Here is a 21,685-nt window from a genome sequence, read left to right on the forward strand (position 1 = left end):
GGGTCGAAGCCAGTCTCAAGCCATGACCCAGGGTTCAAGCCCTATTGCTTTGAAGTATAGATGCAGCCCTGCTTAACTTGGGTCCTGGGAGTCTGCCAAAAGTATCCCATAATCCCACAGGCCATCTTCTTTTGTCCTCTCTATTGCAAAAATCTCTAATAGACTCAGTTGAAAATGGATGCCCCCACCTGGCGTACAGCAACAGCTCAGTGAGTCATTTTCTTCTAACCACTAAAAGGAAGAGATGCAAATCAGGATAAGTAAAGAACATGTCAGAGATCTTTTGACCAATTTGAATGAATTCAAGTCAACGGGCCTGATGCTGTTCACCCCCAGGGTACTGAACGAATTAGTGTAGAAATCTTGGAGCCACTGGCAATATTTGCAAACTCATGGATGACAAGAGAGGTCCCGGAAGACTGGAGATGGGCTAATGTAGTGTCCATCTTTAAAAAGGGGGGAAAAGAGGAGCCGGGGAACTGTAGACCAGTCAGGCTGACTTCAGTACCTGAGAAGCTACTAGAGAAATGTATAAAACACTCAATTAGTGAATATCTGGAGGATGAAGGGGTAATCACAAGCAGACAGCATGGATTTACTAAGAAACAAATCATGTCAAACTAGTTTGATTGCCTTCTTTGACAGGGTAACTGGTTTGGTGGATAGGGAGAATGTGGTGGACATAATATACCTGGACTTTAGCAAGGCTTTTGACACAGTCCTACATGATATTCTGAAAAATAAGCTGCAGAAATGTGGGCTTGGTGGAACTACCATTAAGTGTATACATAATTGGTTATACAACCACAAACAAAGAATAACTATTAATGGAATGATGTCACATTGGAGGGAGGGTTCAAGTGGGGTTCCACAGGGATCTGTTCTGGGTAGAGTGTTGTTTAGCATCTTTATTAATGAGCTGGATGTAGGTGTAGAGAACAGACTGATCAAATTAGCAGATGACAAAGTTAAGGGGGTTTGCCAATACTTTGGAGGATAGAGCTAAAATTCAGAGGGATCTTGATAAATTGGAGAACTGGGCTGTAGACAACAAAATGAAATTCAGCAAAGACAAATGTAAGTTTGCTACACTGAGGGAAGAAAAACCAAATGCACAAATACAGAATAGGGGATATGGCTTGTCAGCATCACTGCTAAGAAGGATCTGGGAGTTGTGGTGGATAACAACCTCAAAGTGAGTCAGCAATGTGATGCTGTTACAATAAAAAGCAAATGCAATTTTTGGTTGCATCAACAGAGCAGTCACGGGAGGTGACAGTATCGCTCTACTCAGCACTGGTTAGGCCTCAGGTGGAGTCCTGTGTCCAGTTTTGATCACCAATTTATAGAAAGGATGCAGAGAAACTGGAAAGAATCCAGTGGCGAGCGACAAAGATGATAAAAGGGATGGAATCAAGCCATATGAACAAGGCTGAAGGAACTGGGTATGTTTAGTGTGGAAAGGAGAAGATTAAGGGGGGATATGATAGCAGTCTTCAAATACTTGAAAGGCTGCCATAACAAGGCTGGAGAAAAGTTGTTCTCTTGTGCCATAGAGGTCAGGCAAGAGGCAATGGGTTCAAACTACAGCATAGCAGATTTAGATTAAAATCTCAGGAAAAACTTCCTAACTGTAAGAACAGTAGGACAATGGACCAGACTGCCTAGGGAGGTTGCGGAAGCTCCTTCACTAGAGGTTTTCAAACGGAGACTGAATAGCCATCTGTCTTGGATGGCTTAGGCACAACAAATGTTGCATCTTGGTAGGGGGTTAGACTAGATGACCCTTGTGGTCCCTTCTAACCCTGTGGTTCTATGATTCTAAGATGAAAACACACTATTCGAGAGGCTTCTGTGTTTGCAATGGAGACTCAACAGAACAAGCCTTTTGCAAAGCAGGCAGCTTCATGGTCATGGGAATGTACCCAGACTTTGGTGAATATCTGGTGTGAGGCGAGTAAAACTGTGACCTTCAGTAAAAATACCAGGAATGATCATGCATACCTGAAGATAGCAAACAAGATGGCAGCTTTGCAAATTTACTGGATCACTGACCAATACGGGGAACAGATTAGGTTGCTCAAAAGCTAGTACCAGTGGACCAGGGACCAGAACCGCACCTCAGACAACTTGCCAATATTGTGCCCATTTTATGAGGCCTTTGACTGGGTGCTGGGCACTGCACCCAATACAGAGTCAACCGTGGTGCATGATGACCTGGTCAGCCAGGATGGTGCCCTGCTGGCCTCAGAATCCAGCATGGGGACTGATGGGATGTTGGGGATTGCACCCTCAGCAAGTTTGCCGATGACACTAAACTGGGAGGAGAGGTAGATATGCTGGAGGGTAGGGACAGGATACAGAGGGCCCTAGACAAATTAGAGGACTGGGCCAAAAGAAATCTGATGAGGTTCAACAAGGACAAGTCTACAGTCCGGCACTTAGGATGGAAGACTCCCATGCACCGCTACAGCCTAGGGACTGAATGGCTAGGCAGCAGTTCTGCAGAAAAGGACCTAGGGGTTACAGTGGACGAGAAGCTGGATATGAGTTAACAGTGTGCCCTTGTTGCCAAGAAGGCCAATGCATTTTGGGATGTATAAGTAGGAGGATTGCCAGCAGATCGAGGGACGTGATTGTCTCCCTCTATTTGACATTGGTGAGGCCTCATCTGGAGTACTGTGTCCAGTTTTGGGCCCCACACCACAAGAAGGATGTGGAAAAATTGGAAAGAGTCCAGCGGAGGGCAACAAAAATGATTAGGGGACTGGAACACATCACTTATGAGGAGGGACTGAGGGAACTGGGATTGTTTAGTCTGCAGAAGAGAAGAATGAGGGGGGATTTGATAGCTGCTTTCAACTACCTGAAAGGGGGTTCCAAAGAGGATGGATCTAGACTGTTCTCAGTGGTAGCTGATGACCGAACGGGAGTAATGGTCTCAAGTTGCAGTGGGGGAGGTTTAGGTTGGATATTAGGAAAAACTTTTCCACTAGGAGGGTGGTGAAACACTGGAATGCGTTACCTAGGGAGGTGGTGGAATCTCCTTCCTTAGAAACTTTTAAGGTCAGGCTTGACAAAGCCCTGGCTGGGATGATTTAGTTGGGGATTGGTCCTGCTTTGAGCAGGGGGTTGGAGTAGATGACCTCCTGAGGTCCCTTCCAAGCCTGATATTCTATGATTCTATGATCAAGTGAGGACCATGAAGTAATTTTCTTGCTGAAACCAGTCCCAGATCATGCTTTAGAACAGGATCAGCAGCAAATTCTGGGTCCATACTCAGAGGAGCTGTTTTTTGTCCCCACATGGAACAGCTCACTGCCGAGCCTGCAGCAGACATGGGAGGGACAGAAGCTGCCCCGAGCCTGGAAAGTTTCTGCCTCCAATTTAAAATGTACTGCTACAGAATCAGAGGGATTTCCATTTTAAGAACTAATGCAAAAGTTATAAGACTCCCCAGCTAGCAGCATCTATCCATTACTGGTGGATTGTATCCCAGTGCCTTGGCATCCCCACTCCCTGCCACCACGTGGAATTCAACATGGCAACTGGGAAATGCCAATAGTAAAGAACATCTTTAAAGTGTATTTTTACCAGAAAGGCACAGATTTTTGCTAGGGCCATTCCTGTTTCTTAAAAACAACAACATTACATTGCCATGCCTTTAAGTTTGCTGCTCTATAATCACTCAACAGTCTGTGGAGCTGCCTGGAAACACTGAACTCTGTGTGTGTGTTTGGGGAAGCGTGTTCCACTTCCAAAACTAGCCCATTTCAGTGAGAGGTAGTCCATAGGTGACAAAATCATTTGTCCCAAGTATGACCAGGGTTTGAATTTTTGTTCAGAAAAGTGCAGGGGGCAGGGAGGGGGAAGGCTGTGATGCTCTGTAAGCCATGTGGAAGCTAACACAGCATCCTGTTGATTCCCTCATGGATTCTGACCCACTCCCAAATGCTGATAGCTGCAAACTTTTCCTGAAGCAGGAACTCCAGATCAGTAGTCACATTGCAGAGAAAGACGTATTTTCCAGGGCCACCTCAGTAGCTGACCAACCCACTCCACTCACAGATGTGATGTTCAGTCACTTTTCGTTTGAATACTTCGGATGCATACACTGCAGGTTTTTCAATAGCAGCTTAGAATAACATCTCCCTTTGTCAATAGGGCACCACAAGAACAGTTATTGTCAAGCACTACCTTCCAGTAGTCAGGCCTAGTGGTCGGAGTGAGGTCAAAGCAGGATGTAGTGTTGGGCCTGGGCCAAGGGTGACACTGGAATCAAGATCCAGGGACAAGCCAGGGCCAGAACCAAGATCAGAGGCTGTAGACAAGCCAGAATCAGTACCAGAGCAAAAGTCCAGGTGCAAGCCAGGGGTTGAAGCCGGGTGGTCAGAGACCAGAGACAAACCAAGTCAGTACCATAGCCAGGGTGGAGACACAGGCCAAAGGTCAAAGCCGGATAGTCAGAGACCAAGGAAAGTCAAGAGGAGGAGGCAAGGCTGGAGCGTGTTTGTAACAGGGCAAGATCAGAGTAGGGCAAGGTCTAGGAGCAGGGCTCAGGCAAGGCTGGGGCAGGAACAGGATCAAGAGCCGGCTGGGAGTCTCGAGAGTCTGATACACTGCAAGGAAGCAGGAGGTTTCCTGGCCAGATAGTGCTATTTCACAGAATGATCTGGCGGGGTTGGAGAAATACCTGAGCCTGGAGGTCATCTGACCCAGGCTCAGTTCAGGGAGAGGTTGCTACTGCATGCCTGATGGTTGATTCACTGCTGGAAAAGTAAATCAGTGAAGCTAAGTTATTGCATGCCTGAGCGATGACACAGTTCAGCTCCATTGGAGGGGCAGCTGAGTGAGCAGCTCTAGTTTGGGTTTGCCTCACAGTTATGTCATCCAAAATGTGAAAGACCTGAAATGATAGAAAAAACCTTTTGTTGCGAGGCCACTGACCGGCCTCCCACCCCCAACACAAGTAGTTAGGAATTTTTTGTAAAACAAAAGCAACTTGGAATTTTTAATATACCATTATCTGTGTACTACTGTAACTGCGATTAACCGGGCTGTGCCCAGGGACATTCTGTGGACTGAAGCATCCCTTTCACAATATATTGCAGTTCAGTTTTGAATGTAACATTTTATGTTCTTGAAATTCCACAAGCATTAATTCTGTGCTCCTCCAGTGAGCTATTTGAGACAATAACCTTCAGTGTCTTGTCCTATTGCAGGCTCCTTGACCTCTACTGGCTGCTGTATCTCCACAGCTCAACCTCAGTGCAGTACGCGCCTGGCCCAGCGTACCTTCACAGACTGTTCCAAGAGGAGCGTTTCCATGGTGAACTTGGACGAAGTTCTTGAGTGGGCCAACCAGCAGGTCCAGTACCAGAAGCAGAGGATCTTAATATTGGAGAAGAGGCATGCCAAGAGGCAGGAGGAAAGGCTGAGGCTTACCACACAGCTTGAGGACAGGGTTTTAACAAAAGAGTAGGCACTTGCTTCACAGTTCCTGGAACAGGAATAGCAGCTAAGGGAGGAACATAGAGCTCAGCAGAGAGAACTGTTTGAGCAGGTCATCTCAGTCAGGGCTGCAAGATTATCGGTTCCTGCTGCCTCTCCCACACCATCGCCTGATTCCTCTGCGACGTATTCTCAGTCCAGAAACAACTTGGAAAACTCCACATCTGGGTGACTCATGCAATCAGGCCCCAAAAACAGTTGGGCAGGACAGCTAAACACTATACAGCTCTCCATCTTGCCCCCTCTCCCACTGATACCTCCGCCTCGGCACCAAGTGCACAGAAAACAAGGAAAGAAGAGAAAGGAGAACAGAAGCCAGGGGACATGCAGTGGTAGGGTGATTCTGTTGTGTTTGCACTGGTTCATACACTTCATTTGTTTGTTTTGGAAATGTTTTTTTGTCAGTGTTTCGGTGTTTTAATGGCAGTGGGTGACTGTTGCACTGTTTTAACACATTTATAAGTAAAGCCTTTTATGTCATCAGGAAAGTTTATTGCTATACTGCATTTCATCATACAATCATGATTTGAAATAACAAAGCTAAACACATGATCAGGAACAATTAGGAATTACTACACAAATGCTATTCCTCTATACAGTTAGGTACAGCAAGTCACACATCAATAACTTCCTGATGTGAATCCATACTGTGAATCATCCCCCATTCTATCCCCAATTCATAATTCAGCATGTCATTCATAAGTACATTGCATGACGATCAAGTTCGCACCCTTCCCCACGCAGTGAACCCCCAAATCAATTAGCCCCTTAACTCCCACAAGCAGGTTCATAGAGGTACTATCCCCGCTCTTCCATCGGGCTATGGAAGCCCATAACGTAGGAGCACAGAGCATCCCTGAATGCTGTTGCCTGGGTGCATCTAGCTCCAGCTGTGGTAAGTGCACTTTCTGGCTGAGTGTTCAGTGGCCCCTTGCTGTCATAGGTCCATTCAGGGGGAAATGGTTCACCTCTTCCTCCTGGTCCATCTCGTGCGTTTGGTGGGTCAGAAAACGTTGCTGAAATGTCCACTAGTGCCTCATGGAAGCTCTGCCTGTTTACTGTTTACAAGAGTGAAAGTGCAAGCCAGACAACTTCTTGAAATGTTGCTCAGCTGGCTGTGTTGGTGGGCTGTTCAACCTTCCTGTAACATGCAGGGTGGGCAGTAAAGTTTTCCCACAGTGCACCATGGACAACAAGCTAGAGTGGCCACATTTCAGGAGGGCACTAGGGAGCCTGGGATACGGATGGTTTGACTCAGGTCTATATGCTGCATTGTGGATGCCAGAGCCTCAAACCGAAGCCCAGGTTAGAAAATCCTTAAGGTAGGGTTAGAATCATAGACTTTAAGGTCAGAAGGGACCATTATGATCATATAGTCTGACCTCCTGCAAACGCAGGTCACGGAATCTCACCCACCAATCCTGTCACAAACCCCTAACTTAAGTCTGAGCTATTGAAGTCCTCAAATCATGGTTTAAAGACCTAAAGGTGCAGAGAATCCTCCAGCAAGTGACCTGCGCCCCATGCAGAGGAAGGCAAAAAAAAACACAGGGCCTCTGCCAATCTGCCCTGGGGGAAAATTCCTTCCCGAACCCAAATATGGCAATCAGCTAAACCCTGAGCATGTGAGCAAGACTCACCAGCCAGACACCCAGGAAAGAATTCTCTGAAGTAACTCAGATCCCATCCCATCTAACATTCATCACAGGCCATTGGGTATATCTACCGCTAGTAGTGGAAGATCAGTAAATTGCCAGAATTAGGCTATCCCATCATATCATCTCCTCCATAAACTTATGAAGCTTTGTCTTGAAGCCAGATATGTTGTTTGCCCCACTGCTTCCACTGGAAGGCTGTTCCAGAACTTCATTTCTCTGATGGTTAGAAACCTTCGTCTAATTTCAAGTCTGAACTTCCTGATGGCCAGTTTATATCCATTTGTTCTTGTGTCCACATTGGTACTGAGCTTAAATCATTCTTCTCCCTCCATGGTATTTATCCCTCTGATATATTTATAGAGAGCAATCATATCTCCTCTCAGCCTTCTTTTAGTTAGGCTAAACAAGTCAAGCTCATTGAATCTCCTTTCATAAAACAGGTTTTCCATTCCTCGGATCATCCTAGTAGCCCTTCTCTGTACCTGTTCCAGTTTGAATTCATCCTTCTTAAACATGGGAGACCAGAACTGCACACAATATTCCAGATGAGGTCTCACCAGATGAGGTCTCACCAGCCTTGTATAATGATACTAACACCTCCTTATCTCTACTGGAAATATCTCACCTGATGCATCCCAAGACCGCATTAGCTTTTTTGACAGCCATATCACATTGGCGGCTTGTAGTCATCCTGTGACCGACCAATACTCCGAGGTCCTTTCCTCCTCTGTTACTTCCAAGTGATGTGTCCCCAGTTTATAACAGAAATTCTTGTTATTAATCCTTAAATTTATGACCTTGCACTTTTCATTATTAAATTTCATCTTATTACTATTACTCCAGTTTACAAGGTCATCCAGTGTAGACACTCAAGCCCTGGGTTCTCCAGGTCAGCTGACTTGAATCCCACTAACCCTGGGCTTACACTACAGGGTAGACATACCCTTCAAGTCCAGGTAACTCATCCAGAGGTGTAAGGAAAAGTTCAAGTTATAATCTGCCCATAAGCCTTCTTTTCCTTTTTGGCCGATGTGTGCATTTTTTCACCTAACAGCTACACAGACACACATAGAGCAACAAGCCAGAGGACAAAACCAAACACTTGCTATTCTCTAGGTACGCATTAAAAAACTCACAACACTTTAACTAACTTACCCTACTGTTTTAGGGCTAGTAAGGTGCATGGAGATAGATGGCCTCACTGTTGTCTCAGAACTTGCTGAATTCTCTGCTGGGCAACGAGAGCTCTCTTCAGACAACTGGAAATAATTAATATGATCAATTCAGAAATGTTGGAAAAAATTAATTGTGGCTCATCTTGCACTATAAATAGTTTTACCAGAAATTAGGGCCTGCAAAGCTAAATGCATGTGAGAAAGTATTACTGACAAGAGTAAGTCCATGCATGATGGGTCCATTTGCATGAGTTAAGATAATTCATGTGGTGATTTGCAGAGACAGGCCCATGTTTATTGTGTGAAGCAAGCCAGTGCAATTCCTAACCAGATTTTTAAAAAAATTCCTTAGAAAGTAAAAAGTTTTCCCAACCCTCTACCCTAAATTCAGATTGAATTACAAGTTTACAGCATCTGCACACTCATCAAGCAGCCATATGGGCAGTTTAGCAAGGGCTGGATTTTTCAAAGCGCTCAGCATTGGCACAATTGCTCCACTGAAGTCAAAAGCAAAACTCCTGTTGACTTCAATGCGAACAGAATTAAACTAATACTGAAGACTTCCCTGTAAAATACTTAATTTCAGTGAAATATTATTAAAGCTCAGGCACATGGGAAAAAACCCAGACATGTATATTTGACATTGAAGTTACATTTTACCTGAATATTTGCTTTCTCTTTAGCTTTGGAAGATGCCAGTGTATTTTCAGTGCACATCTGCCTTCTTTCCTCACATATCTGAGACTGTGGTGGCTGTAAAACGGCAGGTCTTATGACAGTCCACTGCTGAATTGGTGATGAGAGTCCTTGCAAAATACAAAATAAAAGGTTAATATATACAATCTTTCCTTTACATTTAAACAACAAATTTTGGTCTTGCTTTTTCTGACTCATAATGTGGATGTGTGGTGGAGTTTTAAATTAATTGTATTTCAGTGTTATTGTTAATACCTGCCTCCCTTTCCTATTTTAAGTCCCTTCTAAAAACCCTGCCAAATAAAGGAGTGATGTAATATTTAATAAAACAAATCTGCACTGATTGTGATAAATCCATCTTCTGATTATATGAAGCTTGATCCTGCACCCATGGAAGTCAACAGGAGTTTTGCCTTGCCTTCACTGGGAGCAAAGTTCAGTTCTTGTTAACATTATGTATCAGAAATTTTTATTCAGGATGATATTCATTCCTGAGCAGTGGCCCTAAACATGGCCCATGAACCACTTAAGTTTTCAAAATAGGGCTTTAAGTGGAATTAAGTGGTTTATAGGCTTATAATATAGGCCTTCTGCACAGGGGGGTGAATATCAGCTGTAGAGAGTAAACTGGCCGGGACAGAGACTGTCTATGTTTTACCTGCTCTGTATAGTGTTGAGCACACTGTGGATCAACAACTAATAAATATTGCGATATTAACAAATAGTTACCTTTTTCTGTTCTTGTGATGTCATGGTTTCTCTGGAGAAGAGCTGAGGTCATGAATATGTTATTCTTTACTGCAAAAGAATTGTTTATCCACAGTGCTTAATTGTTTATATGCATTTCTCTAGCCCCCATCACTGCAGTATCTGAGCATCTCACAAACATTAATTTATTTCACACCACCTCTTCAAGGAAGGAAAATATGATCCCCATTTTATGGCAGGGGAAATTTAGGCACAGGGAGAGTGACTTCCCCAGGAACTCTAAGACAGAGCCAGGAATTGAACCCAGACATCCTGGGTGTCAGCCACTACTTTAACCACAAAACTGTCCTTTAGTTTTACAGCTCACAGGCATGATAACGTCACCAAGTCAGAATATCCTTTCAGATCAGGAAAAAAGAGACCCAAGAGCATGATGGTAAATGCTGGAGATCCAGCATGTGCTGGTAGTGATGACCACCATGATAAGTGTAATGATGGTCAGTGTGTGGCACCGCTGCTTTTATATGGTTTCCAAATGCTACCCAGAAATGTTCAGAAGGGCTGCCAGCCTTGTCCCATCAATAGTGTGCTACAAAATTACATGTCTCATAATCCATATATGAACTCCTCCATTCCATTCCAAGATGATTCTAGTTTGCTGCTATACCAATTTTGTACACTTACCAGATTATTTGGAAACCCCTCATCAACAATTACTTTAATCCAAAGGTTTTCAATCTGGGAGTTATAAACAGGTGTCAGGGTTTGTGACCCCCCTGCCCTTCCCTTATTGATAAATGAGACGGTGATCCCTGCTAAATCTTGGCTAGAATGCAGGGTGTTCCCAGAATGGAAAATGGTGTGTCTGTATGGATAAATATGTGAATCACTGTTTTAGTCCGAGCACATCTAGCTCACACCATTTCTTCAACTCCATTCTGTGTTTACTGTCCATAATATTTGACATAATATTTTATAGGTTAATATAACCTTCCACCTACTTGCTACAAGCCTTTGTAAATCTCAAAAACATCTGAGTTGCAACAGTGAGTAGACTCTGCACAACCCAGAGGAGCATATGACATAGGATGCTTGCATCCCATCCAAACAGCAGCTCTCCCATGTGCAGAGTATTCCCTAGCACAAGGAGACATTAGTGCAACATTGACAGAAATGAATGCCATCTACTGAATCACCAACACATCTTGTTGAACATCGCAAAGTTCCTTCCTCACATTCACATACTGACTTGGCCCAGCCCAGTTAGCTCAGTCCCACAAAAAGAGCTGTTTTATTTTGTTATTTTACCGATTTTTGATTTTATGTGAATATTTACTGAATAATATTTTTAATTACCTGGCTGTGATGGAGGAAAGGTAGGAAGGATAGTACAGGAAGATGATCTCACTCTTTTCCGAGAGATTGCTGTATCTGAAAACATAAGAGACTGAAATGATCCTTTGTTCAAAGCACAGTACCTGAATATGGATTTTTCATGTTAGCAAAATGTATTTGTCACGGATGAGCAGACTCTACCTGTATCAGGCAACTACTAAGGCTTTGTAGTGTAGACTTCGAATTTCCAACCACTGCTAGCACTAGTGCAGCTTCAGCATAGAGAAAAAGCTGGCAGGTGCCAGCATTTTTGACCATCCCATCATCTAGATCTTCTCAAATTAGAGCTAGATGTCATGGTTGTTCAAGTACCAGAGGCTAGTCTACACTGGTACTCCTAGTGTTGCTAACACCAATGATACTGAACACAAAGGTGGGAAAAATATAGTACAGGCACAGGCGAAGGGGGTTATTATAGCAAAATTCTGACACACAAATTCTGGTCATGTTATAACCAGTCTTTTTTTTTTTTTTTTGGTATGGAGCTGTTCAGGTCTAAGTAGATGTAGGAATGATCTAGATGTAATTTTAAGGGTAGATAAAGTTAGATTAACTGTACTCTTTTAACTAAATGGGTTAATATTATTTACCTACATTAAGGCCCAAATTTTGAGGAAAGCATATGACACATTTTAAAATAGAATTTCTACTGCACATGCTCAGTACACAGGGGTCTGCAGTGACTTGTGTGTGTGTTCCCCTCAATATTGTGGAAATAATCCTACCACCTTGAAGGGGTTTCCAAGTCGGATGATAACTGGTTGGAGGGGAAAGCCCTTGTCAGCATGGCTTTTCAATTCCATGGGTCTCCCTGGGGTTGAACCATGAACATCTTCCACAGGGTAGGAAATCCTGCTTTCCCTGGACCTAGTCAAAAAATTCCAGGGAAACTCATGATTGAGACACATGGACTTTCCACAGCCTTATGTGGAAATAACTCGTACATGGACCTGGGGCCCTCTGCTAATTTAAAACCAATATTTTTTCAGACTTAGGAAGGTGCAATTCTTCACTGAGCATTACTTGCAGACTAACCTTGAAGTTTAAAAATTTATCTGACTTGGAATTATTCAAACCAAAATGACAGGGTTTCAGAGTAGCAGCTGTGTTAGTCTGTATTCGCAAAAAGAAAAAGGAGTACTTGTGGTACCTTAGAGACTAACAAATTTATTTGAGCATAAGCTTTCGTGAGCTACAGCTCACTTCATTGGATGCATTCAGTGGAAAATACAGTGGGGAGATTTATATACATAGAGAACATGAAACAATGGGTGTTACCATACACACTGTAACAAGAGAGTGATCACTTCAAACCAAAATCTGAATAACGAGAAAAATATTTTTTCTAGCTTATCAATCTAGAAAATATAATTACAATTATAATGTAATTGATCTAAATGCCATACCCATGTAGAACTGCGAGTCAGACGTTTGGAAAGTAAAAGATGAAGACCTTGCCCGTTTCCTGGAACCAATGAAATCTAAGAGAAATATAACATATCATGTACTGTAAAATCAAATTTTCCAACAGATTTCAGTAAATTATTGCAGTACAGAATTCTAATATTAAAGGTCTCATATTAAAGCCTGACCTGGACCAGACCTGACTACAGACAACCCAACCTAACCCAAAAGTGTTGAGTCATTTTTAGATCCAACCCAACCCAACCCTTCCCCCTGACCCTGAGTCAGTGTGACTGCCTCGTCCCTGGGGCTTGGCCTGCTGGGGGCTTCCCATTCCCCACATCTCATGTCTGCAAATAGTCTCCAGCTGCCTCCTGCCCATGGGGTCGGTGCAGCAGGGGCTGCATGCCTCATCCTGCTGGCCATTGCTGCCTTGCTGTGCTGCGTGTGCTGCAGAGTGAGAGGCACTGCAACCCAGTGGCATGACCCACTGTGCTGACCTCATGGACAGGAGGAGGTGCTCAGAGTTGACTACACTCAACTTGACCTGAGAGGTTTTGGCCTGTTTTTAGATGCAACCTGACCCAAACCTGACACTTGTAGTTGGATATCACTGGGTTTGGGTCAGGTTGCAAGGCTCTAGCAGAATCTACTTATGGAAGGGGCTCTTGATGCCTCAGTAATGGCCTGATCCAAAGCCCACTGAGATCAGTTCCACTCCCACTGACTTCACTGGGCTTTGGATTAGGCCTTTTTTCACTCTGCATCAGGCTGTATGGCACTCAACTGATTTTAAAGAGACGGCTGAAATAGGACTCTGGATCCACAGCACTCTTCCCTCTATGGGGTCACCTTATAACAAGACCTGAAGGAAGTGAAGAGATCATTCAAAATCTAATAGTTGTGTCAGTGCTGCAGGGGAGCTGAAATTTGGATGGGGTGTGTGTGACAAAGGAGGACAAAAGTGGTGACTCTGTGCCCCATATATAGTCTTAATCCACCCATGGTAAATTGCCCTGTTACATACAAAGTGAAATTCTAATCACTACTAATGCATGCAATAGACTTAGCACTTACAAATAAATACACCCTTTATAACAAGTTTATTATAAAGAGTTTTAATTATGCAATTACCATTCTCAGCCTTGTAAACCAGGTCTTCTGCAGGCCTCTGGGGGGGAAAAAAAAAAGAACAAAATATATCAATGGATATGTCTATACTGCAGTAAAAGAGCTGTGGCAGGCCCGTGTCAGCTGACCCAGGCTCATGGGACTCCAGGCTTCAGGGCTATAAAATTGCAATGTAGATGTTTGGGCTCAAGCTGGCGCCCGGGCTGTGAAACACTTCCCCCTCGTGGAGTCAAGGCTCCACAATCAGGCCCTTTATTTCCTGATTTTCTGGCTGCTTTATGACAAAAGCAAAAGGAAGAAGCTTAAGTGTTACCTTAAAAGGTCGTTCTTTCTTTTCAAAAACAAATATGGGCTGAGCAATAACTGATGTCTCTGGAAAAGGAAAGAGGTCACTTTTAGAACATGGGAATTAAACTATTTATCCTAATGCTGCATTTAAAACTAAACTGGGATCCACTGAAAATTTTAAAATCAAGGTATTTCTCATCTTCTAAAAATACAGGGCTTGGTCCTGCAGTCCTTACTCAAACAAAACTCCCATTAAGCCTACTGTGAATTGTACCTAGTTAGGGCTGCAGGATTCGGCCCCATATTTTTAAGCTTCTTTTAGACCAAAAATAATGCTTTTCATATAGCAAGATCCCCAAATACTTTACATACTATGGCATTAAGTCTATTTCTAAGCACACCCAAAATTCTCTCTTCATTTCAATAAGAATGCTAGATAGATTAAACAGATAATATTTTGGGCCAAATACTAATGTCCTTACTCAGTTTTTGCTTAGTCCTTGGTAAACAGTACCTTATTACACCCCACCTTCTCATATAAGGCTTGATATTACACCCACTGAAGTTAATGGGGATGTTGCTTTGACTTTAGTGGGTGCAGGATCAGACCAATTAGAATCACAGAATCATAGAATATCAGGCTTGGAAGGGACCTCAGGAGGTCATCTAGTCCAACCCCCTGCTCAAAGCAGGACCAATCCCCAACTAAATCATCCCAGCCAGGGCTTTGTCAAGCCTGACCTTAAAAACTTCTAAGGAAGGAGATTCCACCACCTACCTAGGTAACGCATTCCAGTGTTTCACCACCCTCCTAGTGGAAAAGTTTTTCCTAATATCCAACCTAAACCTCCCCCACTGCAACTTGCGACCATTACTCCTCATTCGGTCATCAGCTACCACTGAGAACAGTCTAGATCCATCCTCTTTGGAACCCCCTTTCAGGTAGTTGAAAGCAGCTATCAAATCCCCCCTCATTCTTCTCTTCCGCAGACTAAACATCCCCTGTTCCCTCAGCCTCTCCTCAAAAGTCATGTGTTCCAGTCCCCTAATCATTTTTGTTGCCCTCTGCTGGACTCTTTCCAATTTTTCCACATCCTTCTTGTGGTGTGGGGCCCAAAACTGGACACAGTACTCCAGATGAGGCCTCACCAGTGTCGAATAGAGGGGAACGATCACGTCCCTCGATCTGCTGGCAATGCCCCTACTTATACAGCCCAAAATGCCATTGGCCTTCTTGGCAACAAGGGCACACTGTTGACTCATATCCAGCTTCTCAACCACTGTAACCCCTAGGTCCTTTTCTGCAGAACTGCTGCCTAGCCATTCGGTCCCTAGTCTGTAGCGGTGCATTGGGTTCTTCCGTCCTAAGTGCAGGACTCTGCACTTGTCCTTGTTGAACCTCATCAGATTTCTTTTGGCCCAATCCTCCAATTTGTCTAGGTCTCTCTGTATCCTATCCCTATCCTCCAGCGTATCTACCTCTCCTCTCAGTTTAGTGTCATCTGCAAACTTGCTGAGGGTGCAATCCACACCATCCTCCAGATCATTTATGAAGATATTGAACAAAACCGGCCCCAGGACCGACCCTTGGGGCACTCCACTTGATACCGGCTGCCAACTAGACATGGAGCCATTGATCACTACCTGTTGAGCCCGACAATCTAGCCACCTTTCTATCCACCTTATAGTCCATTCATCCAGCCCATACTTCTTTAGCTTGCTGGCAAGAATACTGTGGGAGACCGTGTCAAAAGCTTTGCTAAAGTCAAGGAACAACACATCCACTGCTTTCCCCTCATCCACAGAGCCAGTTATCTTGTCATAGAAGGCAATTAGATTAGTCAGGCATGACTTTCCCTTGGTGAATCCATGCTGACTGTTCCTGATCACTTTCCTCTCCTCTAAGTGCTTCACAATTGATTCCTTGAGGACCTGCTCCATGATTTTTCCAGGGACTGAGGTGAGGCTGACTGGCCTGTAGTTCCCAGGATCCTCCTCCTTCCCTTTTTTAAAGATGGGCACTACATTAGCCTTTTTCCAGTCGTCCGGGACTTCCCCCGCTCGCCATGAGTTTTCAAAGACAATGGCCAATGGCTCTGCAATCACATCCGCCAACTCCTTTAGCAACATCAATTAGCCTCATCCCTGTAGTAGCTGAGTTCCTGTCTAAAACATCTCTAAATTTCATCCAGCATTCAGTAGCTTAAAAAATGCTCCCCTGCAACCACTTTGGCCAGGTCACACCTCTCCCTCCTTGAGTCTCTCCACAGGCTCAGGATCTCTTCCCACATAAAATTCAAACTCCTTGTCATAACTTTCAAGACTACATGCTGGTTTGCCCCAGCCTACAACATCTCTCATATTTCCTATCATTCATCATTATGGACCAGATCCAAAGTCCACTGAAGTCAATGAAATACTTCCATTGACTTCAGTGGCTTTGAATCTCGCCCTTTGTCCTTTCACCCTGCCTACTCTTCTCACCATCCTTTGCTTCCTCCCACTCTCACCTGGGTGCCTTTTTTTTGGAGCTCTTCTGTATCATTGGAAAGTCATCTCTATTCCTCTCTGCCAAATATCCTTGCTCTCATTCAAGTCCTCCCATAATCCCCACTTCCTGTGCTATCTGTCTCTAATCTAAAAGATTCAAGTTTATAAGATTTTCTACATTATTATTGATTAGTATTTGTAGTGACAGCTATGTGCTTCATAGAAAATACACAGAAAACACATCCCTGCCCTGAAGAGCTCACAGTCGAAGGCTCTGACTTCAATGTGACTACTCATGCGAGTAAAGTTAAGCATGTGTGTAAGTGTTTACCGGATTGGAACTAAAATGATGACCATGACAGACATATGAATATTTAATATACACTAGGAAGGAGAAGGAGGAAAAAGTACATGAGTTACAGAAATGAGCATGCATAGTCACTGAATTAAGATATATATAATTCTTGATGGTTCAAAAGCACTGGGAGGTTTGTTGTTTGTTTTTAAGTGCAAATACTCAATTTTTGTTATCTTCAGAAGTCAGTTTTTAAGAATGATTTGAATGAGACACTATACCTAATATAACTCACATTATTTTTATTTGGTTTAACCTTTGTTCCCCCTTTTCCTAACCCTTTCTTTTGTTTGTTATCTTCATGTTCAGTGTTTGTTTAGTTTATAGCCAAACAGTTTCTGGCTATAACATAGGGGTGTAGGGGGGAGGGTTTACTCCACCCTTGAAACCTCCCACAAGTGTTTGGGACAATTGAGGTCCTTGTACTAAGGGGTGCACAGGCACTGCTTCCTCGGCCAATGGGAGCTGCGGGGGCGGCGCCTGTGGGCGCGGGCAGCGCACACCATGCAGAGCCGCCTGGCCAAGCCTCCACCTTGGAGCTGGACATGGCAGCCAATTCCAGGAGCAGTGAGGAGCCAGGGCAGGCAGGGAGCCTGACAGCCCTGCTGTGCCACCAACCAGGAGCTGCCTGCGTTAAGCGCCGCCCAGCTGCAGCCCACACCCCCACCTGCACCCCAACCTCCTGCCTCAGCCTGGTGAATGTGAGTGAGGGTGGGGGAGAGCAAGCGATGGGGGGAGGGCTGGAGTGAGTGGGGGCTGGGCCTCAGAGAAGGGGAAGGGCAGGTGGCAGGGCAAGGGTGTTCGGGTTTTGTGCAATTAGAAAGTTGGCAACTCTACGTGGCACCACTACCACAGTTTTATTGTCCATTCTTCTGCATTCTGTAATTAGGGGGGCTGCTCAGTGCTGGAGAACGTCAAGCCCCTACCGTGCCAGTAACATGTCAGCGACTTGGAGGCAAATGCTTTATGTGCTTCAGCAGCTAGACTTGGTAGGCATTGGCCTAGTGAAAGGTAATGTACCAGGGCTGGCAAGAAAAGGAAAGGTGCAAACACCCTAGGTACAGAGGCTTAAAAAGTTACAGTTCTAAGTGAGCAATAGCGGTTCTTGTTTGGGTCCCTGGGGAAGCCCAAAGGAGAGTTGGGACTCTTCAGGCCTAGTGCCTGGGATGCCCTCTCCAGTCCAGTCTCTATTCAAGCAAATAGGGGCTTACAGGTTTCCAGGCCAGGATCAGTTTTAGCAGAGTGTCTCTGATCGGGGCCCCTCTGCACTGGCTCCCTGCCCAATTGCTGCTGTCCCCCTCTGCCCCCCAATCAGTCCCACACACAGCTGCATCCAGTGTGATATCTGGCAGTCACAGTCTGTTCTGCATGTGGCTCTGTACACAGTTTCTGGGGTTGCTTCTCTGCAGCGCCAGGCTAGCCATGCAGCCACTGTTTTCAAATAGAACCTGGTCATTTACTGGTTCAGGACCTTTCGTCTTCCCTTTCCAGGAAGAAGAGGCTGTGCAGTGGGGACAAGCTGATTTGAGTTGTAGTCTGTTCTTAATAGATCCCCATTTTCATTCCTCCGCCCCCAACATTTTCTAGTTATTTCAACCAGTGGACTCAAGACCCCAGTTCTGCAACTCCTTTCACCCGCGATTTGCCTGGGATCAATTACTCAAGCTCAGGCCTTTATACAACCCCAGTGCAGCAAGCAGACTGAAAAAAACCCTTGCTTTCAGTAATGAAAGGCCCGATGTAATTGCAAAGAAAGAGGCAAAATTTGGCCCACTCCAGTCATTTGGCGTCTTGCCATAGGGGTGACCAGACAGCAAATGTAAAATCGGGACAAGGGGTCGGGGTAATAGGCACCTATGTAAGACAAAGCCTCACATATCGGGACTATCCCTATAAAATCAGAGTATCTGATCACCCTACTTGCCACTCACCATTTAAAAAACATTGAGATGGCTGAAACCTCACAAAAGTTGTGATTTTTATAACTGGGACTTCCCACAGGATCAACACATTAAAATATCTACCCTCCCCTTCCCCCCTCCCCCAGAGTTCTGCAAACATAAGAGTGACATCTTTATCTTGGTTTGCATACCCATTGGTGGTCAAACTGTTCTAATTGCACAATCAAAAGTCACTTAATGGTATAATAAGCCTTCCATTTGAGCAGGGGTGGCCAAACCAACTTTTACAGTTAAAAAGCAGCTCACAGAGCCCCCGCCCCCCATTCTCTACCTACCAGACTGGAGGGGCGGGAAGCTCAGGGCTTCTGCCACCCTCCGCTGGGGTGTTGGGCTAGGGGTTTCTGCCAGAGACAATTGGTGTCTGCTGAGGGGGGAGGGGCATAATTTAAAGATTCACCTCCCCCCAACAGCTTAAGTCACGCCCCCCCAGACCTCCCTCTTACTCTCAGTAGCCCCTCCCTGCAGCCTCCAGGTGTTAGCTCCCTTGTGGAGAGGCCGTGGCAAACAGCTAGGAGCTGCAGGGAGGGGCTGCTGCTTTAGCTCCATGGGGAGAAGCAGCAGCTATCCCTGCAGCTCCCAGCTGTTTGCCGCTGCCTCTCCCCATAGCCACAGCTCCCAGCATGCTGGCTCCAGCAGCTGCAGAGCAGTGATGGGGCCCAATTGCACCATGTAACCAAGCGAGGCCAGCAAACTCTGACAAATTGGGGGGAGGTCACGCCTCCCCACACACACATTGCTTCTGGCTTCTGCCCAGCAGAAGAGGGACTCGGGGCTTCAGCCCAGCAGGGCGTGCCTGCTGGGGCTCGGGACTTCAGCAGGAGCGGGGCTGAAGCCCCGAGCAGGCACCTCTCACAGGGCTGAAGGCCTAAAACCCCCCTCCCTGCAGGGCTGAAGCCCTGAGTCCTGGCAGGTCCTCCTGTGGGACTGAAGCCCCAAGCCCCGGTACATGCACCCTGACTCTCGAACTTCTGAAGATTGTCATATGTGGCTCGGAGGGTCAGTAAGTTTGGCCACCCCTGCATTAAAAAGTTTAACATTTAGTAATAAAATGTTTGAACAATTGTTAAATTACCCATGTAAATAAGTATTGCTCACAGAAACCAGGTGTAAAAACATGAAACTGATTATCACTGAAATGAACTGGTAGTAATTTAAAAACAAGGTAATAATTGTAATAATTAATAGTGTTACTATAGTTATTCTTTAAATTTTCGAAGTAATTTACAAATATTGTCGCTCATCTTGCAGTCCTTAATCTTATTTTGACTCCTGCTTACCCAAGAGCTGAATTTAGTCACATCAGTATTTCTGGCAATGAAATGCTAACACATCTGCGATCACCAAAGATTTCATGGTTGTCACTATATTGCCCACCATAGACTTTCACAGTGAGAGCACGAAGAGAGCTTTGGCTCCACAAGCACAATCCCCTACAACTTCAGCTAAAGGAAAATCTGTTAGCTGATAGCAGCAAAAGACAAATGCTGCAGCACTTAGATGAGCAATTCCAATTCTATCCAGCAGAGGGGGAAGTAGCTCTCAACCTTTCCAGACTACCATACCCCTTTCAGGCATCTGATTTGTCTTGCATATCCCAAGTTTCACCTCACTTAAAAACTATTTGCTTACAAAATCAGACATAAAAATACAAAAGTGTCACAGCACACTATTACTGAAAAATTGCTTACTTTCTCACTTTACCATATAATTATAAAATAAATCGACTGGAATATAAATATTGTACTTACATTTCAGAGTGTAGTACACAGAGCAGTATAAACAAGTCATTGTCTGTATGAAATTTTAGTTTGTACTGAGTTCACTAGCGCTTTTTATGAAGCCTGTTGTAAAACTAGGCAAATATCTAGATGAGTTGCATCTGAAGAAGTGGGTTTTTTTACCCATGAAAGCTTATGCCCAAATAAATCTGTTAGTCTTTAAGGTGCCACCGGATTCCTTGTTGTAGATGAGTTGATGTACCCCCTGGAAGACTTCTGTGTACCCCCAGGGATACATGTACCCCTGGTTGAGAACCACTGATATAAACAACAGTAGTTCATTGAGATATTCATTTATTAAATACAAACTATTTTTCTCTCTTCCCTACCTCCCCAACCCCCCATTTATTAAGGTTCAAGCTTAAATACTAAAGGACACTTTCAAGTTACCTCTTAAAATGTAAAATTCAGCACAGTATTTTTAAGATACATTTACCATTTTAAAGCCTGTAGCATATTGCATTAGCAAAGAAAGAATTGAGAAAGGAACTCGCTGATTCCACATCAGCTATCACTGAGTCACCCTGGCTGGAGCTAGAAGGCTGCAGGAGTTAGAAAACCCTTTGCCAGAACACTATTAACTTTTTGTTATTGAAATAACAGTTCTAAACTGGGAATTACTGAGGAAAGATTTACAATTGGTTGGTTTATGGCAGAAAATTGTGGAGCTAGGATATAATAGTGCTCATTAAGACATTAATAGGTGTATTCTGTTTTAGAAAATAGAATCACCATTAACTCCTGTGCCTGAGGAAAGAGCTCTTCTCAGAGCATTTAATGAGAGGTTACTGATACCACCTGGATCAAGTCATGTCATTTTCAGGGATCTATGCTGCTGCTACCAAAAACAGGGGAAAATCCCGTGTATCCCCAGTAGTGTGGGTATTGTGGGTGTTCAGGCCATGCAGCATTCTCCTGGAGTGAACCCATTAGTAATCTTTGTAAAAAATAAAATCCTATGTATCAAATTATAATAAACTTTTTAAATTTCTAGCATGTTTAAATAAAAATATTGTACAGACATCCTAACTAGGAATGAGTGATGCAGACCTAACTAATCAGTGCTGTACGGCCAGTAACACTGGGGAATTTGCACACTCAAATGACTATGTTAATTATAAAGGTCTTGGCTTAA

The 21,685-nt window shown here is 44.3% G+C and overlaps 1 protein-coding gene across 1 annotated transcript in view; it reads right to left on the reverse strand.

Moving 5' to 3' along the window:
- Positions 1-21,685, reverse strand: part of RANBP3L (RAN binding protein 3 like) — a 76,348-nt gene that overhangs the window by 24,089 nt on the left and 30,574 nt on the right. Inside the window, exons 3-9 of the mRNA XM_077816247.1 lie at positions 13,992-14,050; positions 13,682-13,718; positions 12,550-12,624; positions 11,105-11,179; positions 9,770-9,838; positions 9,005-9,150; positions 8,325-8,428 (exon numbers count right to left, since the gene is read on the reverse strand). Of these exons, the coding sequence (XP_077672373.1) occupies positions 8,325-8,428; positions 9,005-9,150; positions 9,770-9,838; positions 11,105-11,179; positions 12,550-12,624; positions 13,682-13,718; positions 13,992-14,050 (565 nt within the window). The remainder of the gene's footprint in view (positions 1-8,324; positions 8,429-9,004; positions 9,151-9,769; positions 9,839-11,104; positions 11,180-12,549; positions 12,625-13,681; positions 13,719-13,991; positions 14,051-21,685) is intronic.

Source organism: Eretmochelys imbricata, chromosome 5, assembly GCF_965152235.1.
Source record: "Eretmochelys imbricata isolate rEreImb1 chromosome 5, rEreImb1.hap1, whole genome shotgun sequence".
Lineage (NCBI taxonomy): Eukaryota > Metazoa > Chordata > Testudines > Cheloniidae > Eretmochelys > Eretmochelys imbricata.